This window comes from Terrapene carolina, unplaced genomic scaffold (assembly GCF_002925995.2).
Source record: "Terrapene carolina triunguis isolate 2854851 unplaced genomic scaffold, T_m_triunguis-2.0 Scaffold69, whole genome shotgun sequence".
Taxonomy (NCBI): domain Eukaryota; kingdom Metazoa; phylum Chordata; order Testudines; family Emydidae; genus Terrapene; species Terrapene triunguis.
The window spans coordinates 35,007,108-35,033,257 of NW_020664420.1; the positions used below are offsets into that span (position 1 = coordinate 35,007,108).

At 40.3% G+C, this 26,150-nt stretch overlaps 1 protein-coding gene across 1 annotated transcript in view; it reads left to right on the plus strand.

Annotated features, from left to right (window-relative positions):
- Positions 1-25,481, plus strand: part of MAST4 (microtubule associated serine/threonine kinase family member 4) — a 325,784-nt gene extending 300,303 nt beyond the window's left edge. Inside the window, exons 20-30 of the mRNA XM_024209370.2 lie at positions 3,393-3,494; positions 7,547-7,669; positions 7,920-8,032; positions 9,541-9,668; positions 9,806-10,038; positions 11,434-11,634; positions 12,937-13,166; positions 14,475-14,597; positions 16,982-17,118; positions 19,247-19,428; positions 20,379-25,481. Coding sequence (XP_024065138.2) covers positions 3,393-3,494; positions 7,547-7,669; positions 7,920-8,032; positions 9,541-9,668; positions 9,806-10,038; positions 11,434-11,634; positions 12,937-13,166; positions 14,475-14,597; positions 16,982-17,118; positions 19,247-19,428; positions 20,379-24,262 — 5,456 coding nt within the window. The 3' untranslated portion in view covers positions 24,263-25,481. The remainder of the gene's footprint in view (positions 1-3,392; positions 3,495-7,546; positions 7,670-7,919; positions 8,033-9,540; positions 9,669-9,805; positions 10,039-11,433; positions 11,635-12,936; positions 13,167-14,474; positions 14,598-16,981; positions 17,119-19,246; positions 19,429-20,378) is intronic.
- Positions 25,482-26,150: the final 669 nt, after the last annotated feature.

The window sequence follows — 26,150 nt, forward strand, 5'->3', positions numbered from 1 at the left end:
ATTTAAAAAATGTATTTTGGAACGTTACAGTCCATGCTATATTCTTTCTTTTTATAAATTAAATTGCCACATTTTAAATCTGAGGCCCTGATCCAGTTGATACATAAGCTTGTGAGTCACTGTCTGTGTTTGACTGCTCCCAATGACCTTATATGGATGATTCACGGAAGTATTTGTAAACTCGGCCCCCCTTTTTTTTTTCATTTTATTTTTTTAGATTCAGATTTTTGACTTTTTTTTAACCTGTATCAGATTTTTCCTTTCTGTTTAATTGTAATTATTTTATTGAAGTCATTCTTATTGCCAAATCATACAAGATAACTCCTTTCTGCAGTGAAAATAGCCAGGTCCACATGTATTGCACAGACATGGAACTGGCTGTAGAATCGAACCCTTGCTACAGTTTTGTTCTCCAGGCTTTATCGGTGAAGTCCTGACCCCATTTGAGTTAATGGGAAAGCTGCCATGAACTTCAGTGGTGCCACAGTTTCACCCTAAGTGTATGTCTACACACCAGCTGAGAGGTGTAATGCCCACACAGACAGACATTCACGCTAGCCCTCTTCAGGCTAGCACCTAAAAATAGCAGTGTGACACTGGTGGCTTGGGGTTAGCCGCCCAAGTACATACCCAGGGGGGTTGGGCAGGACTGTACTCGCTCAACTAGTCTGAATCACTGCCTGCACCGCTGCAGCCACACTGCTATTTTTAGCACACACAAAGTTAGTGCGTGTATATCTACCTGCACTGGGAATCCAACCTCTCGGCTGCTGTATAGACATATCCTTAGAGCAGAGCTTCCCAAACATTTTTTGTCAAGCTCCCCACTTCAGAGATTCATGTCCTGTGCATGCCGCCTGTACCCCCGGGGGAGGGATGGCCGGTACCCACGGGAGGGGCAAGGGGTACTAATCATGTGGAAGTTGAGGAAGCCTTCTGCTCTCTCCACAGTTGTGCAGTCTTGGCTGCCTCCCATGCAGCAAGTCAATGGGGTCGCTCTAAAGGGCCGAGCTCAGAAAGGGAGCTGAAGGCTGCACCTCACTGGCTCCCTGCCAGGCAAAGCTCCCTCTTGACCTCAACCATTCAGCACAGCCCCGGTTCTGTCCGGCAGGGGAAGTGAATGGGGCTCTGTGCTCTGGGACTGCAGTGAAAGGGTGGAGTCCAGTAGGGGCTCTGTTCAGCAGGGGGGTCAGTATTTCTGGGGTGCAGCCTTCTGCTCGTCGCTCACAGAATCCCTGCCAGCGTCCCCATCAGAGGAGCGTAACTGCAGGAATGGAAGTGAGACAGGCAGAAAGCCTGGTCCTGGCAGTCAAGACCTCCTGCAAAGAGCACTGTCCGCTACTCCTGCTGGATAGAGCCCCCTCCTGAGCATGGCCCTTCGGCGTGGCCCATCAGGTCCTCAGGACCTATGGGCATGCCCCACAGTTCGGAACCTCTCTCTGAGTATATTTTGACTAGCTTTTGCTCCTGTGGTAACGTGTGTAAATTGATTACTAATTAATTTGAGTTAGTTAAGATCTTTGTAAGTGGTGAGCTTGGCTGTGTCCTGAAACAAATGTTTCAGCATGTTAGATTACCAAAGTCTTAGGTCCATAAAATTGACAGTCAGTTAATGCCAATTACAGTAGAAGCAAAATCTCTAGCTAAGCATTCATTTAAAAAAAAAAAAGTCTTTTAGTCCGTATGGATGTGGGAAAACCCCTTAAGAACATGAACCAAATGTTAACCTATGTAGTATTTTCTGCATGAGTTTGCAGAAAGCCTGAAACAACAGATATGACTCCCCCCCCCCCCACACCCCGACCCCATCCTCGATATCTTGTATACCTCTGAAATGTAAACATGGTAATTTAAATGTCATCCTTGCTAATTATTTAATTGTTGGTCATTTTAATAGAAAAATCCACTTTTTTGTTGTGTTTAATGCAAAATCCCAAACTGCCACCCATGTCTCCCCAGGTACCTCAAGTCCCAGTTGTCCCCTATCCAGCTGCCAACATCTCTAGCTTCTCTCTGACAGCTTGTACAATGAGTCCATATGTAGATTAAAATAAATCTGACATGGAAAATCAGCACAAAAATAAATTGAATTTAATACGAAAATGGGCCCTCATTGCCATTGTATCTGAGCACCTCAGAGTCTTTAATGTATTGCCCCTGTGAGTTAGGAAAGTACTGTTTTCTCATTTTACAGAGAAGCTAAGTGACTTGCCTAAGGTCACATAGGAAGCCTATGGCAGAGCAGGCCCCTTGAACCCAGGTCTCCCATATCCTAGGCTAATGCGCTAACCACTGGACCATCCTTCCTCCTTATGGGTTTGGTGTTCATTTTCATATTGAAGTCATTGCAGATTCCCATGTTTTAATTTAAAGGAAGGTTGGGCAGAATTTCCAGTCTGCCGTGACCAGGGTGCTGCAGAATCCAGGAGACTTGCCACAGAAATTAAGTCCATCTTGTCATGAAGTACAGAAGACCTTAGTGATAGTTAGGGTTAACTGAAGTATGTTGATGGCTTTTTTCTCTTAAGTAGAAGAGACATAGGAAAAAACTACCACGTTGGCTTGTAGCTCTGTAAACCATAGGCACCGACTCTGTGGGCTCCAGGAAAAAAAATGGAAAAAAATTAGCACCCACCGGCAGCCAAGCTTCCCTCCCCCCCCCCCGCCCATCGGCAGTCCCCGCTGATCAACCCCCCCCCCCATCCCCCCAGCTGTTCTGCAGTGTGCGGGAGGGAGAGGAGCGGGGATGGGGAGTGCTCGGGGGAAGGGGCGGAAAGAGGTGAGGTGGGGGTGGGAAGAGGTGGGGTGGGGTTTGGGGGAAGGGGTGGAGTTTGGGGCGAGGCTTGGGGCTGATCAGGGGTTGAGCATCCCCGGGGAAAATTAGAAGCCGGCACCTGTGCTCCAAACCATAAGGGCCAATCATACAGCCTTTACTCATGTGAGTAACGACTTCAGTGAAATGATTAGCATGAGTGAGGATTACAGATGTGAGCAATGATTGGCAGGATCAGGCCAGATGGGTCCATTTTATCAGCAGTTGCCAAGGAACAGAACTGGAATTTAAACCATAACGATCTTTCAAGGGAAGAACAGCATAGCAGTGCTAAGCACAAATATTTTGTAAACACAATAATCACTTCTGCCTCTTGTTGTTAAGAGCTGTTTAAATCACACTTTGTTGCAAATAATATGAATGATGATTAAATATTTGAGATTTGAAGAATAGGTGCAGATTGTGTTATGTTTGAAAGCAATTAACATGTAACAAAAAACAACTTGACTAATATGATGTGTAGGAAAGGTCGGTTTCGTTTTAACTAAGCTGACCAGCATCCTTTATGGTACTGGAACAGGACTAAAATAAATTCACGAACATCTTTCTTTCATACTAGATGAGATCAACTGGCCTGAAAAGGATGAAGCCCCACCTCCAGATGCCCAGGATCTGATTACTGTACTGCTCAGACAAAACCCTATGGAGAGACTGGGAACAGGTTAGGGGACAGGATTTTAAATTTTGCTCATGTGCTGGAAATAGCATCTATGTTGAACATATCGAGGCTTTTGTTTGCTTTTTTGTTTTGCCCAGGAAACATCTGTGCATGTGTACAACATGATGCCAACTCATTAGCGCAAGAGTGTGTTTTGCAGGTTCGGTTTCTCTTTTGCTGATTCAGAGCAGTAATACTGTAGAGGGACATATATGAGTGCAGTTGTCATCTTATGCAGTCATCTTATGCAGTTTCCTCTCCTCTTATCTTGTTTCAATAAATAAAAGATAAACTCTTGAAGACAATCTATCTAGTGCATGGAATTGTTAAGCTTGTGAAAATGCAGGCTGTTAAATAACTTAATTGCAGAAATAGAGAGCAGTGAACATACAAGAGCCACTTTGTGTGCCACAAATACCATGACCTGGCCAATGAGCCCCCACCGGCTTCAGAGCATATGATTGCTACTTGAACTAATTACTCAAAAATAACTGCCTGAGATTGCATCATGAACTGTCTTATTACTCTTATTCAGTGCTACTGCCTTAGTACGAAAAAGAATAAAACAAAAAGCATGAGAAGTTAAGGAAATAAATGGAGAGCAGTGGTGAATTCTCCATCACTGACAATTTTAAAATCAAGATGGGATATTTTTCTAAAAAGATCTGCTCTAGGAATTATTTTGGGGAAGTTTTATGGCTGTACAGGAGGTCAGACTAGATGATCACAATGATCCCATCTCGTCTTAGAATCTATGAAGATAAGCTGCTGCCTGTTGTGCTGTGGGCGTTCTATCTCTAATCAGTGCCACTCCCAAGCCAATCTAGGTAAAGAGGCTGATATGTGAAGTCAACTGCAGATAGACCTGCATAGGCCCATAATGCAGCAGTCCATATTAAAAACTGTGTGTTTGTCAGCTCATCTACAGATGGACTTATTTTGGGAATTGTAAGTTTGGGGGAGGGGCAGGAGTCACAAAATTATTGCAGAGGTTGGGTCATTGTCCAGAGTTTTAAAATGTTCAGTGATGTGCATTTTTACAGAGATAATTTTAAAATATGGACTGTCCTCTTTAATTGAATAGTAAGGACAATATTCTGACTGGCCCTAACACAGCCAGGTGGGGTGATCCATCCGCAGTGCCAGTTCCCCAGACCTTGGGTGGTGATATGGAGAGAGGTGAAGTAGGAGCAGGAAGAGAGGCCGCACGCCAATGGCCTCAAATAGGTGGGCAGGGAGTGGGCAGAACTCTCCCCCCCCCCACCCTTGCCCACCTCCAATGCACTTGTTAGCGTACAGTATGCAACATCCAGGAGAGAGCTATATCAAATTACTCTCTTCTCTCCCCCATATCACACGGAGCAAGGTGGTAATCACAGTTCCCTCCCAGGGCTTCTTCTGAGGCAGCACAGCTTTGTACCACCCCATACATAGGGCATTGCTGTAAGCAAATGTCTGAAGAGCCAGAACTAGCTCAGCACTTGGTGGAAGGTTTTTTAAAATATATTAATTGTAGACCCCATCACTTTATCGCCTGATCGTTCATAATACATGTAGTTCGTGCCAAAGCTGCTATTCTATGACTGAGCACCAGTAGAGTGTCTGTCCCCTTCCCCAACACGCATGCACACCCTACACACACACTCTCTCGTGCGGTAATGGTCAGTGCCTCCAAATGTAACATCTGCTCAATTTATTTACTAGTTTATTTCTTCAACTGTTCTTGGTCTCTTAAGAGTTGAGAATCTGAGAAGGGGAATCCTGCAGGCACTTTGAAGCTCAGAGGGGTATTAAAAAAACTAAAGCAAAGCTTTTAAAGTGTCAAAAACAGCTCACAAAAACAGCGGCTGCAATGTGATGGATCCCATAGGGGCACTGGAAAATACTGCTCTGCCACACATTTCAAATGACAGCCTTGTGTATATAATACATATTTAGCTGGCTGAATAATGCTCCATGAAAATATATAATTGCATATTTACTCAGGAGACTGGAGTGGCTTGGTCAGATTGTAAAGAAATGAATAGATTTTCTGAAACACTTCCATAAAAGAAGGAAAAATAACAGAAATATAAGAGGAACATTGTATTAATACTAAAATGTGGCACAAAATAATCACATAGCTTCAAGATCAGTGTTGGGAGTTAAATCATTGTATTCTTGCCATTGCAATTTAAAAAAAAAAATCAGATTCTACTGTTGCATTTTCCTTTTTGGACTATCTGGACTAGTTTCTTGTCATTAGACCTGTTTTGTTTTTATTATTTTATTTATTTTAGATTTTTTAAACTTTCCATGAAACAGTGTTTTGGGCTAAACTTCCTCTTTAGAAACCAGATCGAGAATCCAAATCACCACTCTTTTTAAAAATAGACAGACACCCTTCCTTAACTAACAACAAGCTGGAGTTGTGTTGTTTCTTCTGTCTCTCTTCCCCATCCCAGACTCAAACAAGCATACACTGTGTACACTTCCTGCAGACCCCGTTTTTCCACAGTCAGCTTGCTAGATCCTGTTTAGAGAGCCCTATCTCATGCCAAAAACACTGGAAGGAGGGGAATCTTTTAAAGCCCCAGTATATTAGAAAAAAGACACGTTCAAGACAAACTTTTAAAAAACTGTTTCTCCTAATTTTTTTTTCTGCCAGTAAGAACAAGCCATAATTTGGTTAAAATGCCTGTTGAAGGCCATTCTTGAGCCTAGAAGCATGTGTGGGTAAATACTGTATGCTAGATTTGTTAGCTTTTGTAAACTTTCTTGGTATGATAGATGATTTTAGATGAGACAAAGGTAAGCAACATAGTAAAGTAATCTGTGTTGTCCAAATTCTACAGATATAACATTTCCCAGTATTAGTACCCCTCTTTTCAATTACTTTAAAAAGAATAGTGTCTGTTATTTTCTTAGGAAGGTATTCTAGGTTGCAAGAATATTACACTTTGCCATAATGTTACAGTACAGCAATATCAGGATTTGTGTTGTATAGTATACAGCATAATACTGCAAATCCAACAAATGTGTCAGGATTTTACTTGGTTTTAACAGCATTGCATGCATTAATGCTGGTGAGCCTGTAAAATGATACTTTCATTATTCCCTAAGGTTTCACTATTTCACATCATACTGCTCAAATTCTCAACGAAATCATAAACCAAAAAAGTTTACAGACTGTAATAAACGATGAACTGAAAAAAGAAAAGTTGCTCATAAATTCCTGGTTATTTTTCACTTATGTGTTTCAGATTGCGTTTTTTAATCTGAGGTGTTTGTTTCAAAATTGCTAAAGTGATTGATTCTTTTGACTCTCTAACTGGTTGCAGCACTTCTGATAGTTACCCTTTGTTGTAAAGAAGGTTGTGTAAGAGCTTTCTGTCACTTTTTCATTTACCAGTAGCTTTCGAAATCATTTTTATGTTATGGTGGTCAGTAGGTTACCATGAGAAAAGGCACAAACCCCATATAATCCATGGAGGTTTTATGGCTGTTTTTGATCAGAAATAGATTAATTTATTTAAATATTTTATAATAAGGGCAGATTAATCCATAGAAAGTTAAATTATAGAGATATTCCAATGAAACTGCATATTACCATCCCATAAATATCAAACAGAATTCTTAATGATGAACCTTATTAAAATAAATGGATACTAAAATCAAAACAATCCTCTACTTGTTCCAAAGTGCTGCTAAATACACTTTTGTATTGAAGAGATTTATATCTTGGCTAACAACACTGAGTCTCAGGTTTCAGCCTAATATGTATTTGATATATAGTAATTAAACTCCTAAAAAACAAGTTTTTGATGGAAATGCTCACAGAACAATAGCAATGCCAATACAATAGCACAGATATCTCACTGAACAAAAAGATGCTGAAGAAATATATTTATCCATGATTATGCAGCTAGTTGGCTAGACTTCGACATGCCAGTCTGAAATGGTGATTGTACCTCTCCATGCTAATTAGCATTTTCTTTCACCAAGGAGTTAGCTCTGAATTAACTGAAGTATTTTTGTTTAGAAATCACCCACATGTTTTTCTCTGGCTCCCCCAGGTGGCGCATATGAAGTAAAGCAACACCAGTTCTTTCGTAGCTTAGACTGGAATAGTCTGCTGAGACAGAAAGCAGAATTCATTCCACAGCTGGAATCTGAGGATGACACAAGTTATTTTGACAGTATGTATTGTACAAAAATATGTTTGAATTTTTTGGGAATTTACGTAATAATTGTCTTTGATTTTTACTTTTCCTCAGCATGGGTTGAAAATCCTGTTTGTTAGAACGAGTGGAAGCTGCAGCATCTGACTGCCAGTCTAACATTTCAGGAAAACTTATTTTTAAAAATAGTTACCCTTTTAATTAACATTAAGCCTGGGAGTCTGATGCTTCATGATAAGTTTCAATCATTTTTTCCCCTTGTTTGTAGCTCGTTCTGAGAAATACCACCATATGGAAACTGAAGAAGAGGATGACACAAATGATGAAGACTTTAATCTGGAAATAAGGCAGTTTTCCTCATGTTCACATAGATTTTCAAAAGTAAGAAAAGTATTTGTATATGTTTGTTTACATACAGACTCAGTGACTTTTGTGGGGTTTGAAAAGGGCCAGCAGTGTGTGTATGTGGTACATAATTCCCCTATTGACTAATCCTCTGGAATTTAATAGGGATGAAACCAGTAGGGTTCAAATCAAAATTTAATAAGACATCTGTGAAAACACTAAAACTCTAGAGAATGTAATAGAAAGTGGTATCCAATGATTGATTGGGACTGGTTAGCACATCTTGTTCCACAATTTTTGTTTTGTGAGTTATATAGATTTTTGTGGCACATTTTGGATGGCCTGAACAGGGGGCAAACTTGGGAATTCAAAGAGGAGATTGCACTAGTCAAATGAAAGATAATTTGGACGCGGACAAAAGTTAGCAGTTGGAAAGCAGACAGACTTTGGAGATGTTTTGCAAGAAAAACAGCAGGCGATAAATGGTTAGAGGATCGAATGTCTTATATAATGGGCTTTTTATCCTAAATGGTAGTCAGCATTGAGTTTCAAAAGCTTTCATTAATAGATATTTACTGGGCACCTTCTTCAGATACTGGTGTTTTTTTCCCAAAAATATTTAAAATCCAAAGCCAATGAAGGAAAGGAAAACTTACATTTCTAATCCATTCATCCTGGTTTATATTTTCATAAATGTACACTCCATAATACCACTCCCCTATACTACAGAGACCATGCTAGACTGGAGGAGTGGGGGGCGGTAGTCTCATTGCAGGTCTTGCTATCCTGGTATGTGAACTCTGTCCTGACTGAGCAGCATGAACCCGATTCAAAGAGGGAGGAATGATTCAGAGTTCTTAATCTCCTCTTTAGAGGTGTTTTTTATCCTTTTGTAAGGAGTGAACCTACAAGAGTAGCTTGATATCTTAAAACTTGCCAGTATGTCATTGTTTGTAGCTCTAGCTGTGGCTTAGAGGCTGTATGACACACAGCTGACAGTCTCTGTATGCAGTTTGTCAGCTGAACAACTGACTTTTTATGACCAGAATTTATTTTTTCTAAATCTTTTAGCCATGTAATTTATTCTCATCTTCGCAGTCAATTCCAATTCATTTTTCTGCTTCCCACCCCAGATTGGTGGCCATTGAATCGCTAGCTTGGGTGGTTGTTCTTTTTGATTGACTTTATAGTTAAGAAGTCATCTAAGAATGTGCATTGATCCTATGACCTAAAAGCCCAAGGGCATTTATGGATTTTGTTTGCAAACTTGGAGTTCACACAGTGAAGTGATGAGAGAAAGCTGATGGATTCATAACTAAAAGATGTTATTCATGACCCTGTAGCTGAGGAACCAAGAAAATAAAATTGAAAAGCATTTCAAGAACACAAACTCCTAGAATTTAAACCTAAACCATCTCAGTCCTTTTAAACTCCAGGACACTGCATAAGCATTTAGTGCATCCAGAGCCCTGCATTAAATGTGTTTTCCTGAAAATCTCTTTGTATCAAATGTGTGTTAATGATACAGTTTTTTTCTGTAATAGGTTTTTAGTAGCATTGATCGAATAACTCGGAATCAAGGTGAAGAAAAGGAAGATACAGGAGACAAAACAAAAAATGTGACGTTGCCATCTGTGGAATCTTTAAGTTGGAGTTCAGAATATTCTGAACTGTAAGTAGAAACAACTGTCAAAGAGAGTTCAAATTCAGGTTAACAGCCATTGGTGATTGCTTTGTAGCCACTATGATTGGCCTTCACTTAAAAAGTATCATTAAATACGATTTGTGTAAATGCTGTTTTAAATTCAGGCAACAGCTATCTACATCCAACTCCTCTGATACAGAAAGTACCAGGCTGCGGCACAGTTCAGGTTTGCTTCCAAAATTGGCCATATCATCTGAAGGGGATCAAGATGAAACCACCTGCACAGGAGGATCCCGGGAGGAACAAGAAAAGGCTGCTTCTTTAAATGAGGAGGCTGCTCAAGATGAGCTTGAGGTCACCACTCCAGCAAGTACCATCAGCAGCTCAACACTATCAGGTAAGGATCTTAACTTATTATACTGCAGGGGACAGAGAAGGCCGTAGATCCCTCCCACCCATCTACCCCTTTAACTACTTTAACTAACTTAAATCCCTCTTTCTATGTGTCACCAAAATCCTTGAGTGTACTGTATATTCCTGCTGCCGAGACTTCTCCACCACTCCCTTAGCTCACTGCTTGAGTCTCTCCAATCTGGTGTCGTCCTTCTACATGCAATTAAACTATCCACAACAAATTACTACTACTACTTAACTGCTGAAAATCAGTTTTTCCTCCATATATTTCTCTTTAGCTGCTTCAGCTCTGTTCTACTCAGGTTTTCTTACTTTGTATGAACTTTCCTTTACCAGCTCCTTTTCCTTGTAATGCAGGTTCAGGAGTTCTGGATCATAGAAGTTAAAATAAGGTTGTGTGTGTGTGGTTGGTGGCAATATACAGACCAGTACTAGGCATAATTCAAGCTGTTTGCTTGGGGGGTGTGTGTGTGTGTGTGTGTGTGTGTGTGTATGTATGTATGTAACTTAAAGGTATGCAAATGTCAGTTAAATTAGAGAATATGTTTTTATTTGCTCTACAAAGTGCCAGCGGCAGGGATGTTCTTTGATCTGTGAAATTGCTGGGTTCTTATTGCTATCTGCTTAAATAAAATGGCTGAGCTTTTCTATGTGCCCATCCTGTAAGGTCACAGAACTCTCCTGCATCCATCACTGTACATTTCAACAGGTCTTTGGAGGTAGATCAGCTGGTGTAAGGTTTTTCTCCATTTTTATTATTTTAAGTGGTGTTCTCCTCCTTTCCACAATCAGTAGTGTCTGAGATGGTATCATTTTATTATAAATAACAAAGTACATCATTGTGCTTCTGAGTCTTAAATTACCAATTATCATACTCCCCATATTATGTTTGTGGTACTGGGCACAGAAATCACCCACCTCCCCAAACACCCAAAACTTAGAAAGGAAATCCTCCTTGGTACTTTAATGCTTTCACAAGGGGTGTTTTCTTTTATTGTTAGAAGAGCTGATAGGGCTGGATGCTGCAGTAAACCCACACTCAAATCTCCCATTGACCTTAGTGGGAATTCTACATACAGAATAAGTGCACAGTTAAGTCCTAGAAGGTGTGTGTCACCTGTCTGTGCTACCAACATGCTGCAGATTTTATTTACATTTTAATTATGTAAATGATGTAAAACCATGTCAGCTACTATTACTTCACCTTACCCTGTTAACCTTTGTAAAACCTGTAATTCTTTGCAGTCGTTTTTATTTTACCTCTAATATTGTGTGAACTTGTGGACTAAAATACATATTCCTACCTTGCGATTGTATTGTTTTCCTCCTCCTGACCCCCAGTTTCCCTCAATGTGTTTATCCCTTCTTCTTTGTACAGTTGGCAGTTTTTCAGAGCACTTAGATCAGATAAACGGAAGAAACGAGAGTGTGGACAGTACAGATAATTCCTCAAAGCCATCCAGTGAACCTGCTTCTCATATGGCTCGTCAGCGATTAGAAAGCACAGAGAAAAAGAAAATATCTGGAAAAGTCACAAAGTCCCTGTCTGCCAGTGCTCTGTCCCTCATGATTCCAGGAGGTAGAAATAAATCTATTAGTATGAAATTTTGTGACTTGTGCATAATCTATGTGGAACATGATCTAAATACAAGATTTCTTGAGTCCAAAATGGACTTGTCTTTGTTTCCCATGTTACAGCAGGCTGAGAGGCAGATGACCGGGTAGTTTACACATCCAGTTAGCACTCAGTGCTTTGAATCCAGTTGTGCAGTAGTTGTATGTTGGACATACTGTAACCCCTGTCACAAAAGGGGTTTAATAGTTCAAAGATGGTGCAGGTTGATCTGTTACTACTCAAAAGCATTAAACCAAGCTTTTCTTTTATTTTAAATTGGATATGGCTCTATGAAATAACACTGTAAGCAGAGTTTAGGCATAATGTACTTAAAATTTTTGTCAATGTACCTATAAATCAAAATCCTCCTGGTTTGGATGCAGCTTATACTGGCAAAAGGGTGGTTTTTCAAGGTTGTACAGGTTCATGTGCGAAATAATCTATGCCGGCAAAAGCACTTTTATCCCAGTATAACTGCATCTACACTAGGACTATTGTCAGCATAGAACGGTTGTCAAAAATTTGCACCCCTAAACATCATTGCTATACCAGCAAACATAAATATGTGCCCTTAATTAAACTAGCAGGACAAAAGTAATAGTGGTTTGCCGTGACAATGTCAAGTTATCCTTTTAAGTAGGAACTAAAATTAATGGTTTTGATTACAGAATTCATTACAAAATTTAAATTGGGATTATCAGAAGAGTTACCCGAAATCCAGCTACATGAAAACTGTCTTTTTTGCTAATGGATAGTTCCATTATTTTGGGGCCTACAAGTCTGTGTTATATATTTACTAGAAAAGTTCACGGCATTCCTTCTGTGTCTGTTTGTTGGGAAATAGATTGGAGACTGCTTTTTCTTTAAATGGAAAAGTTGATCAAAGACTTTGTTTGGAAAAACAAAACAGTTTACACCTTGAGAATTAGAGGAGCAGGTGAGTAACAAAACAGTGCACGTGGTGAAGAAAAAAATCTGTTCCAAGAGTAGATTGTCATTTCAAGCTTCTGATGAGGAGTTATAAAGACTAAATAAAATATAGAGTTTATAAATATTTTGAAAATACCTTATCTTCCCAGTGTCATTTTAATGTTGATCATGAAAGTGAAGTTTTATGTTCTTAACAATTCAGGCATCATTAAATAAGTTGCTTTTTATGCTATAAATCTTTATCCAGTTTACTAAGGTTAAAATGGTCATTGTTTTGATCTGTGTGTGTTTGTGCAAAATCAGAATGTGCTCTAACAGGAAGTTCATCTGTTCCAGATGTGTTTGGTGTTTCTCCTTTGGGAAGTCCTATGTCCCCACATTCCCTTTCTTCAGACCTTTCATCCTCCAGAGATTCCTCCCCTAGCCGCGATTCCTCAATTGCTTCTGCAACTCCTCATCAACCTATATTAATTCACAGTTCAGGAAAAAAGTATGGCTTCACCATCCGAGCAATCAGGGTCTATGTGGGTGACAGTGATATCTACACCGTGCACCATATTGTTTGGGTAAGAATAAAATTTTCCTCAACATTTCTCAAAACATAAGTTTGAAGCTGATATATTTGCAGTTATGAGCCTTTTCAAACTGCATTAGATTATATCTCACAGATAGGGTGTCCGCTTGTATGCAGTCATTATTTAAAGGGTGGCAATCTGGCAAATTATTTTCTTAGGGTGACATTTGTCCTTGTGCAAAGGGCCACCATTTAATTAGAATGTTTGAATATTCAAATGATTTTCAAACTATATATTTAGTGATAAATTTTGCAATTGGTGCTATGTTGGTTAGTTTCATAAGCCACATGATATTGATTTTGTTCTCTGGCTGGATGAGTTCTATACTGAATCAACAGTGTGTGAATTGCTAAATGAATTATGTTTATGACAATTCAGTATACAATTCAAAATTCATGCTGTGTTGGCAATTTATTTGTGTATGTTAGTTGCTTAAGATGTATTAGTTACATATATTAATTTATATAACTAGTTGAATTAAGTGTCTGTCAAAGCACAAGTTGTATAGTTGATTATAATAGTCACAATTAGGATAATTTAAAGAAGAATATTTACTGTAGAAGTATGCAAATCATTTTGAAGAATGAATTAATCTGTGGATTTTATTACCTGTTCATGGGACATCTTATGAATAGGAAAAAAGATTAAACTGATTTAATAAATAATTATTCTTGGGTTATATATTCTCTTCTGGTCACTACTGAACTAGGCCAAAGGATTGGTTGCTCTTGATTCATTGCCATTCATTCATTGGCTTGGAAATGGATTTCTTTATTGTAAAAAAATTAATTAACTAAAAGATTGTTTAATGCAATTTTGCAGGCAGTTTTTAATTTGAATGACACTTGTAGTTTGAGGCTTTATTTTAAATTACTACAATATTTTACTTTGAAAATAGCCACAGTACTGATGCAGCAGCATCCTCTTCACAAAGTTTCTATATCTGACCATTTGGAGTCAGTGCTTTGATGTTGCACTGTCCATACCAAAATCACTCACTTTTTTTTCATCTCATGCCAGGAATAGTGGGCCTGATCCAAAGCCCATTGAAGTCAGTGGAAAGAATTCAGTGGGTTTTGCACCAACGTGAGCTGTAAAACTTGGACACAAATGAATACTTAAAGATGGAATGGACTGTCTGAATTCCTTTTTCTGATATCACAATAAGCCATAAGGCCATTTCAGTGTAGTTTACTGTTTGAAAGTCAAAAGTTTGTGTGAAGATAATTGATTCATTAAAACAGATTACCATGAGCCTGCTTTGTTCAAAGAATTCTTCTCTTTTTCCCTAACCTTCAGAATGTCGAAGAAGGAAGCCCAGCTTATCAAGCAGGCCTAAAGGCTGGGGATTTGATCACACATATCAATGGAGAGCCAGTTCATGGTCTTGTTCACACTGAAGTCATAGAGCTGTTGTTAAAGGTACAGTATTACTTTTTTAGACCAGCATTGTATCTTAGTTCATATTTTACACCCTACCTGCCTGGTTTACATATCCCTTTCCTTCAAAGTTTAGTTATTATCAGAAAATTTATTTAGTGTTTGGACAGATCCTAAACTAATAGCTGGATAGATCTGGAAAGAAGCCACTGAATCCCATAAGCACAACCAAGCCTTTCATTTCTGTGCTAGTGCTTGACACTGCTACTGATGTAGCAGGTAGCTAGGAGTACATTCAGGATACTGACATGTCCACATTAAGCATCCCATTCTCCTTCAAAAAGTGAAGATAACACTTAGTGGGTGGAGACATAGGAAAGCATAGTTCTTTTAATGTCCTTAATTACACTTTCTTTTGATTCATAGCAGGGGTTATTTTGTGCATTTCAGACTATATGTGATGACTTTGTTTAGTGTGTGCCCGTTTTAAAATGGAATCAGTAGAGAAAATTCCAAAAGAAAAGAATTAAAAAAAAATCTTCTCCTGTTCTTTAAGTCTCAAATTCCAGAGGTCTCAAAAGTAGCCAAGCAACTGAGCTTCTAAGGCCCTGACCCTGCAGATGGATCCATGTGGACAGACCCGTGTACCTGTACACAGCTCCATTGGGGTTCTGCAAGGGCAGACCAGGACCTGCCTTATTAGATCATTTTATATTTGTTTTTCCTTAGGGGCTTTACAGCATGGTTCATTTTTTTGGAGTTCAATATTCTCTTACACATCGTTTCACTGTAGCTCATTATATTTCAGTTCTTCTATAATATTTGCAGCACAGACTAAAAGTAGGTCAGCATTATTTTAGACAGCAGTACATTTGCTTCCTACATTATTAACAATTTCATGGTGTTGTATGAACAACTTCACCTGTCGAAATGAATAGTCAGTCATAAAAGTGGATTAGGAAGCAACACTTTAGTAACAGAATATAGAGATAATAAAAAAGGTTAAAAATATATATTTTGCTCAGAAATTAATTTTTTCTCCTCTCTGAAACCAAAGGAACTCTCAAATTAATAAATTATGTGAGAAGGATACGGTATAAAACACCCGCTGGTTAAATAATTTTAGGCAGCCAGTTGCCTATAATAGGTTTCTCACTGTTCTTGTGTTCCTTGTCTAAAGAATTAATGTAAATTTGAGTTTTTATTAACCAAAGTAGCATTTTTAAAGCTAATAAGAAATTACAGAAAGGAAAATAAAAATGATTAGCTGATGGTATTTACAATATTCATAAGAGTAAATTCAGCATGCGATGATGCAATTCATCCAAAAAACAGACCTGGAATTAATTGATTTGATTTATCATCACAGTCTTATTACAAAGGAAAACTTTATCCTGATGCTATTCTTGTAGAGTGGTTTTGTTATTAACATAGAACGATAGGTATTTATTTATTTTTCAGTCAGGCTTATATGCGAATGGAACTATGGGACAGCCCATGGCATTTCAGTTAAACAATTCTAAGAAGCTTTTAGCTTAAAATAAGTAAGTCATCACTTGTGTAAACAACAAACATGTATACATGTCTTTGCTACTTCTCATTTGGAGCTTGCATGGAGGTGGGTTCTCCAGCTCCGCTTCACAGTTGCAATGACTGGTTTCTTGAGAGAGAGTGAGTGTTCACTGAAGTAGTTCATTCAAGATATGATGACAGCTGTATTCTTGTAGTGGGAAAATGGGTGTGAGAGGGGAATCTACAAAATTTTAATTAAATTCTTTCACAATTTGCAATTTTGGCCAACCCATGGTATCCTTCTAACTAATTAAAATAATTAAAAATCTACACTAGGCCTGAAAATTATGGGTCTGGGCATCAGGGCCAGCTCCAGGGTTTTGGCCGCCCCAAGCAGGCAAAAAAAAAAAAAAAAGCCGCGATCGCGATCTGCGGCGGCAATTTGGCGGGAGGTCCTTCGCTCCGAGCGGGAGTGAGGGACCGTCCGCCGAATAGCTGGACGTGCCGCCCCTCCCCGAAGTGGCCACCCCAAGCACCTGCTTGCCAAGCTGGAGCCTGGAGCTGGCCCTGCTGGGCATGAAGAAAACTTATAAACTTTGAGTCCCTCACAATGTGACCACCTTCACAAAAACTTGACTGAGAATTGTCTGTGCTCATGTTTAATAGCAGGCACCTGATTTGAATGTGTAAGTGGTGAATACGGTAACCTGCCAATTTGTGTGTATTAGGGTTCCTGGTGACTAGTCCCTACAACATGATTGATTCAGAAGTATATAGAGTGCTTGCATATGTTGTCAGCTCCTACTCCCAAGTTGGAGTTGTGTTTTGCTGCATTTGCAGTGTAATGGAACTTCCAATTGACAGGAAAGTGGTTCTGTATTACTCACGCCGAAACATTCTAATCATTTTGTTAGAGTGGAAACAAAGTGTCAATTACTACAACCCCCTTCGAGAACACTTCAATCAAAACAGGCCCGGCCAGGAGGAATAGCTACAAGAGCCGAATGGTTAGACGCAGTAAGAAAACAAAAAAGAAAGAGAGCCTAGAAAGGTGAGTGGTAGTTTTGTTTTATGATAAATATATTGCTTTTGCATATGTGTGTAGGCATGTGGTTATGTATGTATAACTACATCTAAAAAACATCCTGTTACACCATTACTTTCTCTTCCACCTCCCACACCCATCTTTTTACCTTCATCCATGGTATCCCATGCTCATGAAACATCCTCCCCATCCTATTGTGCCAGGATGCCCCCCACTCTATCCTTATTTAAAACCCTCCTGAAGATGCAGTGTTGCTGCAAGGCACAAAAACAGAAATAGAAATGAGAGAGTGAATAACGGCGGTTGCCACCTCCTTTTGGTCTTCCAGTGTATCTTTGTTTTAAATAACCTCTTTGAGACTAAAGTTGTCTTGTTGTGTATCTTTTACAGCTCCAAACATATTGCTGACTGTGAAGGGACATGCCCTCATACTAGCAGAGAGGAGACTAGCAAACTCCTCTGGGCCTGTTCAGTACCAATGAGATGCTCCTGCAAGGCCTCTTCCACCTGGGGCGGGGGTGGGTGGGTGGGTGTAGAGCTTCAAAGGGAAAATCTGCCACAGGAATGGGTGGTCAACAGGAAGAGGGCTGCCCTGCCTCAGATAGCAGAGACAGGCTTGCCGAGAGGTAGACAGCAACAAGGCTCACCTCTTCCAAATCTGCAAGACCCAGCCTCAGAGCAATGCACCCATGAGGAGGTGCTGGAAGGAGACCCCATTTGGAGTAAGCCCAAAGAGCTGATCCAGGAGGACTGCCTGAGTTCCAGGTCACCCTTACCTCCCATGGACTCCCCTCACCCATAAGGGAGAAAAGAGGGGAGAGGACTTTTCTTTTGTTTGTTTGCTCCAAGAACTCCTTTGGGCATCTGGAGGGGTGGGGTGTGGGGTAGAAGGGAGAGGAAGACAGTATAAGGACCTGACGAGGGGGCTGGGATTCCTGCCCCACACAAATTGTGGAGAATGCAGTCATAACCACACCTGATACAAGGGGTTTAAAAAAAGCCTTAGAGGAGATAGCGCTCAGCTGCTCCATGCAAGATGGAACTGGAGCGGTGGTATAAGTGGTAAGAGATGCAGCAAGCTGCCCAGCAACAGCAATTCTAACAGCAGTTGCTGCAGCAGTGGGACACCCAGCAGAAAACTCAGACCACACAACAGCAGCAGCTGCTGAGGAAACTGTTGGCCCAGCAACAGCAGTATCAAAAGGAAATGATGCAGCAGATGGTGCCATCTCTATGCCCCCAGGGAGTCCCAGCAGGCCATGCAAGGGTGTTCCCCTGCCAGAACCAGTGAAGCTAACCAAGATGGAGCCGGACGATGACCCTGAAGCCTTCCTAGTTACATTCTAGAGGGTGGTGCTAGCAGCCCAGTGGCCCCCCAGGACAATGGGCTCTGATCCTGGCCCCATACTTGATGGGTCTGGCCCAGGCAACCTTTTGTAATCTGGACTTGGAGAGGGAAATAGACTACAAACAAGTAAAGGCCGCCATTTTGGACTACTTGGGTATTTCCAAGGAGATGCACCGTCAATGATTTAGAAGAGAGAGCTACTCCATGGGGGTGAGACCCCAGACAATGGCACAATGGTTGAGAGAGCACTATTGAAAGTGGCTTCATCCTGCCTGAGTTCCAGGTCACCCTCACCTCCCTTTATTTTCCCATGGACTCCCCTCTCCCATAAGGGAGGAAAGAGGGGAGAGGACTTTTGTTTGCTCCAAGAACCCCCTTGGGCGTCAGCCAAGTGGGGGACACAGGAAGACAGTGTAAGGATCTGAAGAGGGGCTGGAGGGGACCCTTGCCCCCCCACACTGGCACTAAACAATTCCATACATTTTGATATGGTCTTAAACTGAGGAAACAAAGGAATAATGTACCAGATTTTACACTCATTTATATGTAACTCAAACTTTCTCTGGAAGTGTAGTGAGTAATTTTTAGAGATGATAGATTGTGGTCACGTTTTTATCCCATCTGTCTGCAATTCATCCTGTTTTCTAAAGCCTTAGCAGTTCTACAATTTTGTACAATTCACTTTTGGGGAGGTAACAGGGATGTTATTAAAAGCCAGCATTGAGAGCTGGAATGATGATTTGTGCAGCGTCTCTCCTGATGAATTCTCTCCCATTCTCATGCTAGGAGGAGGTCTCTCTTCAAAAAGCTAGCCAAGCAGCCCTCTCCCCTTCTTCACACGAGCCGAAGTTTCTCCTGCCTGAACCGATCCCTTTCATCAGGAGAGAGCTTGCCTGGCTCCCCAACTCACAGCTTGTCTCCCAGGTCTCCTACCCCAAGCTACCGCTCCACTCCTGATTTCCCATCCGGTGAGTTGTTAGGGAGATGGAAATATGTGCCACCTTCATGAAGCTTAGTCTGTACTGATTTCCAATGAGAATAGTCACCTATGTGAAATCCAAGACACTTTGAATAGTTTGATTTCATTTGGATTAAGAAAAACCATGATACTAAATCAAAGATTTTAGTATGGCACAGAAGAATTTAAAAGGAAACTGTGTGCTAGGTTTGTCTCCAAAAATTTTTTATTGTTCGGTTTTTTAAAATCTAAAATTAATAGAAAATAAAACTTAATGAATGAATAAATCATCTATAGAAACTACCTACGGACACATTAAAACTAGTTGAGAGAATATTACTAGTAAAGGAATGAAAATTGCATTGGAAAAAGCATTGCTAGATCATGGGACCAGTGTGTGGGGTACAATAAATGTGGATTACCATTGGAAAGCTGGGTGGGCGTAGAGATACAGTAGACTTTACACGTCACATCATTCTGATTTCTAGATTGTTTCACTTGGTCCAGCCTCATTTTAGTGTTCTCATGATTTTAGCAGCTGTAAAAATGAATGTTGTTGCTTACTATCCATTGCTGAAGGTGTAAACCATCTGAAAGCTTGGAACTTTTCTTTGAAATGGCAGAAAATATTAGCTTCTAAATCCTGTGGGAAAATAATTGCTAATTTAAATGTAAGGGAAAAAACATGTTTATAAGAGGTTTCAGAGTAGCAGCCATGTTAGTCTGTATCCGCAAAAAGTACAGGAATACTTGTGGCACCTTAGAGACTAACAAATTTATTTGAGCATTTATAAGAGTGATGTTATTTTACAGTCCAGTAATTTGCAGCCTACCAAACCATGGAATGCTTTGGCAGGTAGAACAAATGCTTATCAGTACATTTTTTGTGTGCTGTGTCCGCGTTAGTTATTAGAGACAAGAGCTGAAGAACTTTTCTAGTTTTATATTTTTCTTTTTTAGGTACCAATTCCTCCCAGAGCAGCTCCCCTAGCTCAAGTGCACCCAATTCTCCAGCTGGCTCAGGTCACATAAGACCCAGCACTCTTCACGGGTTGGGTCCAAAGCTTGGCGGACAAAGATACCGGTCAGGAAGACGCAAGTCAGCTGGCAGCATTCCTCTCTCCCCTTTGGCACGAACACCTTCTCCGACACCCCAGCCACCATCCCCTCAACGATCTCCATCACCTTTACTGGGGCATTCAATTGGAAATTCAAAAATAGCTCAGGCATTCCCTAGCAAGATGCACTCCCCTCCAACTATTGTAAGACATATAGTGAGGCCAAAGAGTGCCGAGCCACCCAGGTCTCCACTGCTAAAGAGGGTCCAGTCTGAAGAGAAACTTGCACCTTCTTATGGTTGTGACAAGAAACACTTATGTTCACGCAAACACAGCCTGGAAGTGACTCAAGAAGAGGTGAATAGGGAATTGTCCCAAAGAGAAGTAACTCTTCAGAGCCTGGAGGAGAATGTGTGTGATGTGCCATCACTCACCCGAGTCAGGCCTGCAGAGCAAGGCTGCCTGAAACGCCCTGTCTGCAGAAAGTTGGGTAGGCAAGAGTCTGTTGATGAGCTGGATCGGGAGAAATTAAAGGTCAAGATAGTTATGAAAAAGCAAGATCTTGCTGAGAAACAAGATTGTCTGCAGAAAGCAAGCACTATACATGAGCCTAGTGATGAATCAGAAAATCCTGCTACCTTAAGACTGGAAGAAAGAGACAAAAAATCATTTCAGAAGGCTTTGGAAAGATCAAATCACTTTGAAACTAAAATTACTGCTCTGGAGACTCAGTCAGTAGGTGGCATACTCAAAGACACCCTTCACAAGAATGCAAACATGAGACCAAATGACTGTGTTCCCTTAGATACACACATGCTATGTCATGGGCCTCCTCTTAATGAACTCAGTCATCTCTCTTATGACTTCAAAAGAATTTCCCCTCCATGTACATTGCAAGATGTGCTACCTCACTCATCTGACAGGCTGCTAAATGGAAAGGGAGAAAACACAGATAAAAATGCACCAACAAAAGAATTTGTCAAATTTGAAAGACTAGATGGTAAGCTTGCAAATATTGATTATCTCAGAAAGAAAATGTCCTTTGAAGAAAAAGATGACAGTCTCTGTCCAGTGTTAAAGCCCAAACTGACATCAAATGTTCATGAATGCCTTCAACTTAATACAGTCAGACCCATCAATATACAGCAGGATTCCGCTACAGTTGCTGATAGCAGAGCATTTATCAGTAGTGCACATGCTGCTCAGATTAGCTCAGTTTCTTTTGTTTCTCTCAAAGCCTTGAATGGTCGAGTGGAAACTGGTGTGGAAAAATCAGCCCTGATTTCTACTGAGTCTCCTGTCAGAAAAAGTCCATCGGAGTATAAACTAGAAGGGAGATCGGTTTCTTGTTTGAAACCAATTGAAGGCACTTTAGACATTGCCTTACTGTCTGGGCCACAGGCTTCAAAGACAGAACTGCCTTCATGCCTGTTACCAGAAAGTCAAAACACCAGCAATGATGTGGGCTCTTCCATGCCTCTGGCATCTCAATGCAATGGTGTAAAGGAGGAGACATCCTGTCAGAAAGAGGTGTTGTCACTCCATTCAAAGTCTAGTAAATCTAATCTACTAGAGTCCCAATTTTCACAGTCAAGCAAGAATTTTCAAAATGCACCAGCAACCCCCATGACCACAGAACTAGAAACAGGAAAAAAGATTTCCAGTCCAGGTGCTACATGCAACATTTCTGTCAGGGAAGTTGATCAAAAGAGAGAGGATTCCCATTCAAAACAAAAGGACCATGCGACTGAAGCAAAATTACACACTGTCCAAAATCAGTGTCTCCACACTGCCCTGGCATCTGCCACAGCTTCCACAGCCCAAGGCAACCCTGAAAAAACTGCAGGAAAAGAGAGGCAAACCCAAAAGGAGTTGCCTGTCAAGTACCCAGAGACACAAAGAAATTACGAATCTTTCCCTGCGAAGGCCGAGGGGATCAGAAATTCATTTATGAAGAAATCTATCCCAGATGCTTTTAAAACAAGCGACTCCAAAACCATTCAGAGAAACTCTGCTGACTTTGCCATTCCCCTTCAAACACATAGAACAACGAGAGTGCAGACAGCAGGCTCTAAGGTGGAGTCTAAAGATGGCAAAGATCTACCAAAACAATTTGCCAAAGATGACATTGTCCCTGCTGGCTCTTCTGTAGAGAGGGACATGAACAAGCAGGAGGTGATGGACTCAAAGAGTGAAATGTCTTTGCCCAAAAGGCCTGTACAACAATCAGAGTCTAATACTAAAAGTGAGAAATCACTTGTGTGTTCCTCTGTGCAGGACAACTCCAAAGATTTGAGAAAGAAAGATCAGAAACAGTCTAGCAATATACAGCTTCAAACTACGGAGAGAAAGCTACCCAACCTGATTATTAGGCAGCAATTTAGCTCTTCAGGTTCCCCTTCTGTGAGAGAGATTGTAAACAGAAATTGTGTAATAGATGCTCATGTGCATTTAGGTGTTGAAGAGCAAGTCAAAGCTGGTTCAGCCTACATGGAAAGCAGTAATAATAAATCCAGGCAAATAAATGAAACTTGTTCCTCTAAATCTAAGCACTCTGACAAATTCACATTTGCACAAAAGCAGTGCACTGCAAACATAAAAGAAAAAGAAACAGTTATTCAGCCCTCAGCTGGCTCTCGGAAAGATGGGAAACATGCCAATAAAAGTGTGCAGGATTCTCTTTCTTTTGTTCCAATTTCTCAGAGAAAACTAAACAATGAGCACGTTCAGGTAGAAAAGCCTCTGGGTCTGGAACGCGAGTCAGCACCTTCAATCCAAATCAATAGCAGCACTCCTGAAACCAAACCTAAATCCTCTTGTAATGGCCAGGCACCAGCAGGCCCAGAAAACTCCAAGCATTTTCTAAGTCAGGAAACAGCAGGCTTCAGTCAGGCTGCTGATCAAAAGCAACTCTATGTAAGTGAAAAGCAAAACATGCCTCCAAAGTTTTCCACTGTGAAAGACTGTCTCTTATTGAACAAACTGGCAGACAAGGGCCCAAGTAATCGGGCCATCACTGCAGACAAAAGACCTGAAGGACAAAAATGCACCGAAGCACTTTATGTTCAGAATGACAATGGGAAATTGGAGCCCAGCCTTTTCCTTAACTGTGACCAGGGGAAAGTAGCAGAAAAGGCAGCCATAGTTAGCAAAGGCTCTCCAGATTCAAAAGGGAAGGGAAAAGTTAGTCAAAAACAGTTAACAGATACGAACAAGCAGATTACAGCAAAGCTTTTATCAGCTGCCACTGTGCAGAGTTTATGTCATTCAGCTGTAACTCCATCAAAGCAGCTGAATTGTCCACCCAACTTCCCTGAATGTAGGCAACAAGCATCTCGTTTGTCTTCAGCAAACAATGATGTGTCTTCAACCAAGGTTAAAACAGGCTCATCAGAGCTTCCTGTCACCAGCTGCAAGGAACTGAAAAAGCAAGCCACCTCTTCTACAGGGGATGGTAAAAGAGAAATCACTAAGAGCGTTTCACTGTTGACCTTGCACAGCTCTGCTATCCCAGTAGAAGCCCTTCATCCTGCTTCAAACCTTGGGAGTAAACCTGGAAATCAAGAAAAACCTCTTTCTGCTAACAACACTGTGGATGTAAAGGGAAAAGATCCCATTCAAGCTCAGCCTCCTGCTGCAAAAAAACAGAATGTAGGTAAAGATTTACCCAGGTCAGTAACCACCCCTGACCGTCCTAATGCACTTTCATCTGATAAAGACTCAGTGCGGCAGAGGCGAGGAAAGGATGCTTCACGGAGCAGTCCTCACAAAAAGTCCTCTCAATAGCATTAACTTGGCAGATATGACTTAGACTTTAGCTGAAAATTGTTGATGTGTCTTGACTACCTTCTGAAACCAGCACTGTGTGGTATCTTTACATGGCAAAGCTTTCATGCCACTCCAGCAGGGGGCAGTGTGTACAAAGAGAGGACCTTTTTCAAAATGCCTTCCCAAATGTAACCGGTAAAACTGTTACCATAGAGTATTTGTATAAAATTACCTTTACAGTTGAGAATTGTTGAGAAAAAGATTTTCCCTGTAAATATCTCATGACGTGTTTGGTTTTGAATGTAGCATATATACGTTGCTGCTGATTGCATTGTTTACTATTACCTTTTTTTTTAAGATAGTTGCTTTGCCACTTATATGCCATAATCAAATATGAAGCAGAATTACTGAAACTCAGACCTAGGATAAACAATACAAATATGGTCTGATTTAAAGGGAAAGAAAATAAGCCACATTTTTACTTGTTAAAAATTCTAGATAGTGTTAAAAACAATAGAAAAAATATGGTGGCTTATTGTAAGTTTTTATGTATATTTTAAATAACCATAGATTTTGATAGTACTGTATCTGGTTAACTGCTTCACCAGATCGAATGTAAGACCTAACCGAATCTCCCCAGTGCACAGCCTGCCTCTCATTTAGAATAGGCATAGTTACAGTGAAGGGAAAAGCCTCCATTAACACTACACCCAGTTGAGTAGCATTATCTGGTGAAACAGATGTTCTCATCTTGTCTTTAGGGAGGCTACCTGGGACCTTCACTTCAGACAAGGCTGAGACTGCAAGCACGTGTGCTTAGTTTCTGCTGCAATCCTGTCTTGGTTCCCTTTTAGCTCTTTTAAATTCAGGCCTTTATAGAGGTGAGGCACAAGTAGAAGCAAATGACTAGCAGTACTATTCCCATCCCTGTTTTTTAATGAATTTAAAGAATATCAATTATCATGGTATGTAGGTTAGAGTAACTAGCTTCATGCAGTTTAGCTTTTTTCTCTTTTATATGACAAGTCTGGTAAAAAGGAAAAAAGTGATTTCAGTATCATATCTTCAGAAAAGATCAGGACATCTGATACATTTTAATACATAGCTGGGGCCTTATGTTGTAGAGCAAACTTGCTGTTTTTAGCAAGTAATCCCTGGGTTTCACATTCATTTCTAAATGCATTGAGTAGCTCCTGGCATTTCATAACATGATCTCTTTATTTGTATGCAAAAAAAAGAAAAAAAAGTAAATACTGTAATTTAAAAAAGCAGCATTTTTGTAACAAAGGGACCTGTTGGAGCTATTTGGTGCTAGAATGTGACTGTCCTTATTACTTTTGCTAAGCCTTATTTAAATTTTGTATACTGTGGAACATGTTGAATTTGTCTGATCGTTTTAGTGTGGAGGTATTTGGTTTGTTTTGAAGGACAAAAGGTAAAGTTTGAAACATGTACAGGAGCACTACAGAAATATCCACGCAAATGAGTATTTTTAAATTATTGGTATCAATAAGATTGTATTTTTGCTTATTTGTGTTATAAATATCCATATAAGAGCCAATCTACTATCAGTTTCCTCTGGAATTTCTTTGTTTCTAGAGCTATACCATTTTTCTTCAAAGCACAGTGTAATTTTGGCTTGGAGATTTGTAAGGCACCTAGTAGTATGCTAATTTTTTTCTCCCACTGCTTAGTTGGGTTTAGATTCATTTCAGTGAGTCTGTGATTAAAAGATAAAATTGCCAACAAGTCCTCCTAATTTTTCACGTTGCGCTATTACATTCATTTCTTTTTCTATGTGCTCACATGATACGACAATTGGAGAAAATAGTTTTGAAAAGTTTTGAAGAGAAAATTTTTTCAGCATTTACAGTATATATCTGTGCTTTGGCGGTTGTTCTAACCA